Source organism: Acanthisitta chloris, unplaced genomic scaffold (assembly GCF_000695815.1).
Source record: "Acanthisitta chloris isolate BGI_N310 unplaced genomic scaffold, ASM69581v1 scaffold22371, whole genome shotgun sequence".
NCBI lineage: Eukaryota > Metazoa > Chordata > Aves > Passeriformes > Acanthisittidae > Acanthisitta > Acanthisitta chloris.
Window position 1 is genome coordinate 1,063 of NW_008654605.1, and position 7,028 is coordinate 8,090.

At 37.7% G+C, this 7,028-nt stretch overlaps 1 protein-coding gene across 1 annotated transcript in view; it reads right to left on the bottom strand.

The window, feature by feature from the left end:
* Positions 1 to 6,503, bottom strand: part of LOC103810690 (focadhesin-like) — a gene marked incomplete at its 3' end in the record, with an annotated part of 7,215 nt that extends 712 nt beyond the window's left edge. The window contains exons 1-4 of the mRNA XM_009083603.1: positions 6,404 to 6,503; positions 3,441 to 3,645; positions 679 to 885; positions 138 to 225 (exon numbers count right to left, since the gene is read on the bottom strand). Coding sequence (XP_009081851.1) covers positions 138 to 225; positions 679 to 885; positions 3,441 to 3,620 — 475 coding nt within the window. The remainder of the gene's footprint in view (positions 1 to 137; positions 226 to 678; positions 886 to 3,440; positions 3,646 to 6,403) is intronic.
* Between the last annotated feature and the right edge of the window lie 525 nt (positions 6,504 to 7,028).

Sequence of the window (7,028 nt, forward strand, 5' to 3'; positions counted from 1 at the left end):
TTAAATTCAGGAAAACAAACCCACATTTCACCACCCAACCCAACTCCAAGGGAATGCAGTGCTTATTTTCATGGACATGAAGAAACAAAGACACAATTTTAAGAGTGTGGATTCCTCTATTGCAAGAAGAGCTTTACCTAGACTCAAGACAGACTTTTGCTGACTTTCTGGTGTTTGCAGCAGTAGAAGCCCCAGCCCAATGATACACTGCTCTGCTGGAAATCCCTATGAGGAAAGAAGAAGAGAGTTCAGGCCTCTCTTGTTTTTCAGTGCCATTAAGCAGTACAAATAAGTAACTACCAAAACTCTGAAAGGAGGACCTTCATGAATCATAGTGAGTGCACTATGACATGACAGAACAATGAAAAATACAAACAATGCGAAAAATACTGTTTTAACTAAATAACTACACCATTTTAATTTCCTAGTCCTTTCAAACCATTCTAGATCAGTTTAAACCATTTTGATACTAAAAGATTAACTGATATATACAGAACCAGTTACGTTTTCACCTTCGGAAGGTCTTCAACCAAAAAAACCCACTTTTGGTCACTTTTGGTCATTAGAAACATTGGTAACCTGCAGACGAATGTCATGTGTAAGTGTCTATACTGTCTTAAACATGACATTCTTTAAATTTGATAAAACTAGCTCGTTTTTTTCCTTACATACTCTTACCTCTTTTAAGAGCTCAAAGTTGTCCTCGATTAAGGAGATCAAAGATGAACACTCTCCTGTTACATTTAAACTCACTTCACAGAAGCATAACAGTTGCAGACAGAACTGGGATAACTGAGCTTTCCAAAACACAGGATAGCGCAGTAGGCAGAGGAATAGTTCTTGAAGAAAAAACAAAGCTTCTGTAACTTGCAGTAGGTCTTTAAGCTGTAGAGAGGTAGTTGAAACAAAACAAAGCCAAAACACAAGATGATTTAGTTCCTCTTCTCTATCTGCACAGAATTTATAACTAGTTCTATTAGCTCTGCAATGTTTCCACTGCAAATAGCACTAAGATCTTTGAAGAAGCACATTTATAAGCTAAACCCAGGAATCCCTTATCCAACTCCCCTAAAAAAAAATCCTACAATTTATGAACTGTTATTTAATGTTTTGAAGTAAAATGAGAAACATGTGAAAGAAAAAAAAAAGACTTCTTGGTAGCTGATGAGAAAATCCCCTCTGTAAGAAATTCATTCAGCTCTCAGGGTTCTTGCAACAACATAAAAACAAAGTGTGTGTGTGTATTTTACAGAGCAGGTAAATACTCTTGTAACAGAAACATCCTGCTCTGGGATATTTTCTCTGTAATGTAACGAAGATTTTAACTTACTTTAACTTTTAGCTTAGCCCAGCTTAATTCTCTGTGTTGTATAAATGTGAAATGCTTCATTGTTATTTTGTCTGACAGTGTCAACCAAGCTGGCAAAAGTACAGCTCTTCACCTGCAGACTTTTCTGCTGATATGTTCAGTAAACATAAAGCTTCTGATTAGAGCATGCTATTCACTTAGCAGAACTGGGATAAAAATCGAGATGTTATGCTTACACTTTGTTATGCCAAGCTCTGTCTCCAGAGTTTGGATTGGAATAATGTTGCAATAAAGCAAGGCAGTGGTGTTACCTGCCTCTAGAGCACCACACAATCTACCTGCTACAAAAACTAAAAGCTGAAGTGAGATATACAAAAGCATACTCCATACCTGGAAGTAAAATAAAGAGGTTTCAAGAGGCAGGTTGCCTCAAAGCCCCCATGTGTGCCAAGCTCTGTCTCCAGAGTTTGGATTGGAATAATGTTGCAATAAAGCAAGGCAGTGGTGTTACCTGCCTCTAGAGCACCACACAATCTACCTGCTACAAAAACTAAAAGCTGAAGTGAGATATACAAAAGCATACTCCATACCTGGAAGTAAAATAAAGAGGTTTCAAGAGGCAGGTTGCCTCAAAGCCCCCATGTGTTCTGAAAATTCTAGTTCTAGACAAACACTATTCCAATCCAAACTTGAGACAGAGCTTGGAATAACAAAGTGTAAGCATAACATCTCGATTTTTATCCCATTTTTGTCCTGTGAATAGCATGCTCTAATCAGAAGCTTTATGTTTACTGAACATATCAGCAGAAAAGCCTGCAGGTGAAGAGCTGTACTTTTGCCAGCATGGTTGACACTGTCAGACAAAATAACAATGAAGCATTTCACATTTATACAACACAGAGAATTAAGTTGGGCTAAGCTAAAAGGCGTTGTCTGATTACAAAACACACCATCAAAACCAGCATCTTGAGAGAGGTACTTTCCATTTTGAAAGCTGTATCTCAGAAAACACAAAAATGTTTAAGTACTAATGTAAGTTTTAAAATATGCAACTGATTTCTAGCTTAAAAAAAAGTGCCAACATGCATGAAGAAAAAGGTTCACTAATCTTCTAGGTCGTTTTCAGTGCCATTTTTATAGTTAAACATTTGTCACACATTCAAGGTACAATGAATACAGGCAAAATCAGAAATGACCCTGTGACCAGAAAAAGTCAGCATTTACCTGTCATCACAAAGAATAGACCTGAACCAAGATAAACATTTATAACACAAATTACATTTTTTCCAAAAGATCGTGAAAAGTAGCTACCAGTACAAAGAAGACTTTACTCATAAAATGCCTCAGAAGCAAGACATTAATAAATATCCTCATAACAAGCCTACTTAGCTTTACATTGTTATCAAATCTTGTCTCCACGGCAATAAGGACATAGCACTGACGTTTGATGAGTGTCTGAAATTGGTGTCTCAGTATCAAAGAGGAAGGAAAAGGTCCATAGGTACAAAAAAGCTTCACTGATGTTACAGTAAGGCATGTGGCAAAGCAGAGCTATTAAATTACACAATACCCTAGGCCCCTAACCAAAGGGGACAGAACGATAAAACCCCTAGCTCCTAGCATGCATCACTGTGCAACTTAAAAATACATTCAGAAGCCTCAGCACATTATGGAAGGATTAAGTTTTGTCTTAAACTATTCCCTCTGTTACAAAGAGTGAGAAAGGAGTATCTAGGAGTACTTAAATCATGCTTCTCATACAGTTTGTTTCACTTTAATATATCCATTTTAAGTTAAAAATTGTGTGGTTTTGACAAATACCTGAGCATTTAACACTTTCTCATGGCTGTCTTTCTCAGCTTACGGTATGTTTACTGAGGCAAGTAGTTGCAAATAATTATGGTAAACACATGCTTCAATTTACACCTTAGCAAGTGTATCAGATTTGAACAATTAAAGTTCTACCTTCTACGGGAAAGAGACAGTTTGTTAGATTTCTGTACTACCAACAAAGGTCTACAGAAAATGGAAGTGAATGTTGTATTTGCACACTTGAAAGGCAGTAATAATACTACCATCATTGCTTTGAGAACATATATTTATAAAAGGTGAGGTCAGGCAATGACTGTACCTGAAGGTGTGGAATCAAGTTGTACAGAAGTTGAAGAACTTCATGTTCCAAGGTGGGGGGTGCTTCTTTGTGCTTTGGCACATGAGGCTGAAGTAAGACCTTAAGCAAACCCATTCGCAGTTCAGCATATTCCCGTAACTGAGATGGTTCACAGTACAGGAATCTTAGAAATGGAGCCATTATGCCAACACATGAACACTCTGCCCTGCAGTGGAAGAAATAAGTCTGCCATGACTGCTTTCTACTGAAAACTTGGCAAACAACAAGGAAAACCCAAGCAAGGTGACATGACCTGCAGTAACTTACAGGATGCAATTAATAGAAAGGTGTTAAGAAAGGCATTAAAATACTTACTAGGACTTATTAGGACAAAATACTCTCACAAGATGTTATATAGCAACCATACTATGAAGTGCAATTTTAAATGGACTCCAAATTTAGGCATGAATACTACCCAATATGTACCAGCAGATTATGACACTCTTAATTTTACTCTTTTTCTCTCATCAGTTCAAGAAAGTGACTTTACTTGCTGAATGTCATGAGCAACTAATGTGCCATTCTGAAGTAGCACTTGGATAAAACTACTTAGAAATACCTTTTTAAAACACATGAAACAATTTCATTTATGAAGAGTTATCCATTCCATGGCAGTTTTCGCACAAAAAAACAATTGTATGAAATTGTAACTGCTTTAACCAAGATGTTTCCCAGCAAAAAAAATTATCATAAAACAAATCTTTTGGCTTGACCCAGTTAGGAATACAACCTGTCCTTGACATTATTAAAGCAATCAAATAAAGCTAATGGTGAATACATTAACAAATATAGAATCACAGAATCATTTAGGTTCAAGTCCAATCTTTATCTCAGCACTGCCACGCCCACCACTAAACCATGTCCCTCAGCATCATGTCTACATCTCTTTTGAATACTTCCAGGCATGCTGACTCTACCACTTCTCTGGGCAGCCTGTTCCAGTGCTTGACAACCCTTTCCAGGATGTAATTTTTTCTAAAAGCCAATCTAAACCTCTTCAGCACAACTTGAGGCCATTTACTCTCATCCTGTCCCTTGTTACTTGGGAGAAGAGACTGATCCTCACCTTGCTACAACATCCTTCTGGGTAGTTGTAGGGAGCAATAAGGTCACCCCTGAGCCTCCTCTTCTCCAGGCTAAACACCCTCACCTCCCTCAGCCTCTCCTCACAGGACTTGTGCTCCAGACCCTTCACCACCTCCACTGCCTTTCTTTAGACTTGCTCCAGCACCTCAATGTCTTTCTGGAAGTGAGGGGACAAAAACTGAACACAGGATTCCAGGTGTGGCCTCCCCAGCACCAAGCACAGGGGCTGTTCCCTTCCCTAGTCCTCCAGGCCACACTATTTCTGATACAAGACAGGATACCACCAGCCTTCTTGGCCACCTGGGCACACTGCTGGCTCATGTCCAGCTGCTGTTGACCAGCACTCCCAGGTTCTGTACTGACAGGCAACTTTCCAGACACTGTGCCCCCTCCCTGTAGTGCTGCCTGGGTTTGTTGTGACTCAAGTGCAGGACCTGGCACTCAGCCTTGTTGAACCTGATACCACTGACCTTGACCCATCAATCCAGATCTCTCTGCAGTACCTTACTGCCCTCCAGACATCAAAAGGGAATCAAAATCAAAGTCCGTTTTAAACACAACTCAGTCTTGATGCAAAGCTGTACAAAGGACTCAGTAATAGGTCTACATCAACATATGTGGTGCTTGTTTACATCGCACTTAGGGACACTATTTAGTGGTGAACTTGGCAGTGTTAGGTTAATGGTTTGACTCAATATTCTTAAGGGCCTTTCCCAACCTGAACTATTTTATGATCTTGTATTCTTAGTCTATCACTTTATCCACAGAAACCTTCCACAAAGGGCATCAAAGAAAGTCTAATATATGTTCCTTTTCAGGAAGAACACCTCCTGTTCTTATTCAAAGCAAACCATCAGCAAAAAATCCACAGTTCATTTCATCACTTATACATCTGATAGGACTCCAGGAGCCCCAGATTTAGCAGGTCAGTGAAAGAACTAGCTTGCAAACAACATCTGAAAAATACTCTAATTAATTAAATTGAGCAAAACATACTTTTGCTTGAAAGTCTTACTGTTGATAATCTAGTCTAGGTCCATTAGAAATTTAAGAGATTAATAAACTTAGTTCTTTACTCAGAGCAACAGAATAGAGATGCCAATTTCACGGGACCATTAGTCTGTTATTTGTCTTCCAGAAAACAGTAGGAAAGGGATACTTTTATCTGAAAAGCACACATAAAAGTGGAAACTCACTGAAAACATTTAGCTTTAAAGCTGATACAGCATTTGGGTTTTTTTACACAGAAGCTTTATGGGACAAATTCCTTGGAGACAAGCATGAAGAAATGTTGAAATTATTTGCAGTTGGGTATTAATTGTTAAGGATGTTTTATATTAAGGCTGTGCAACTGATTTTCTTCTAGGCTTTTTAATCAAGAAGCATACATCATTTTCCAAGATCTTATCCTTTACCATGAAATGTAATTGCATTTTCTCTTCATCATCCCACCATTTTATACAGATGAGTTATACCTCCATAGTAGTCATTTTTTGACTAAGCAGTAAAAATTTAAACAAAGCCAAAACGCAAAATTGATCATTTTAAAAAAAATAAATCCAAAGGTGCTATCAATTTTGCACCAAATGTTCTATATCCATACAAATTTTATCTAGACAGTTAATAAAAAACAAAGAATTTGATGGATTATGCTGGTATTTACTTATTAATTATTATTAATGTAATTTTTTTAAAACCTTGATTTGTTGTCATTAAATTTTACAACCATCTTTTACAAAAACCAGTATTCTTACAGCTCATTGCAGCTACCTGCAATAAAAAAGTTACATTGATTCAGTTAGCTTCATTTGTTATTTTTTAATTATTCATTCATTTACCTCTCTGGACACTGCTGGAAAAAAGCTGTTATTTGCTGTAGTAGGATTGGCCAGCAATCAGGTCTGTTTTCAAGGACAGTGATTAATGGATGAGGAGCATGCCTGAAACACAAAGAAATCACTTTTCTATCTATAATGCAGGAAGCAAGTCTGCAGAACAACTACCTTCAGAATAAATGCAGCTGTGGAAATAGAAAATTTAACCCTCTGGTTTTAGCAAAGCTGATAAAGGGAGTTGGTAGGACTGCTATACTGTCAGAGTGCACATTCTCTCAGAACTTCAGGAAACAGGATTAAAACAAAATCCCTATTTGAAAAGTCTTGGTCTCATTTTTTTCTAAATTAATTAAATGTCTAAGGATCACTGGTTCGAATGCGTGAACTGATTTGAGTCACTGGTAGCAGGTACTAGGCTGTAGCAGTGGACTCCAAGGAATACCCACAGAAAAATCTGAACCACATATCACATATAATCAGTCCAGTCTTTCAAGCACAGGCACAAGTCTTCAGCACCTGAGACCAATTGAGTTGACCATCATCCCACTTCATATTATAAATCTGCTCCCAACTTATTTATTTTTCCTTTTTTTTTTTCTTTTTTTTTGTCAGGCAGTAAGAGAAATAG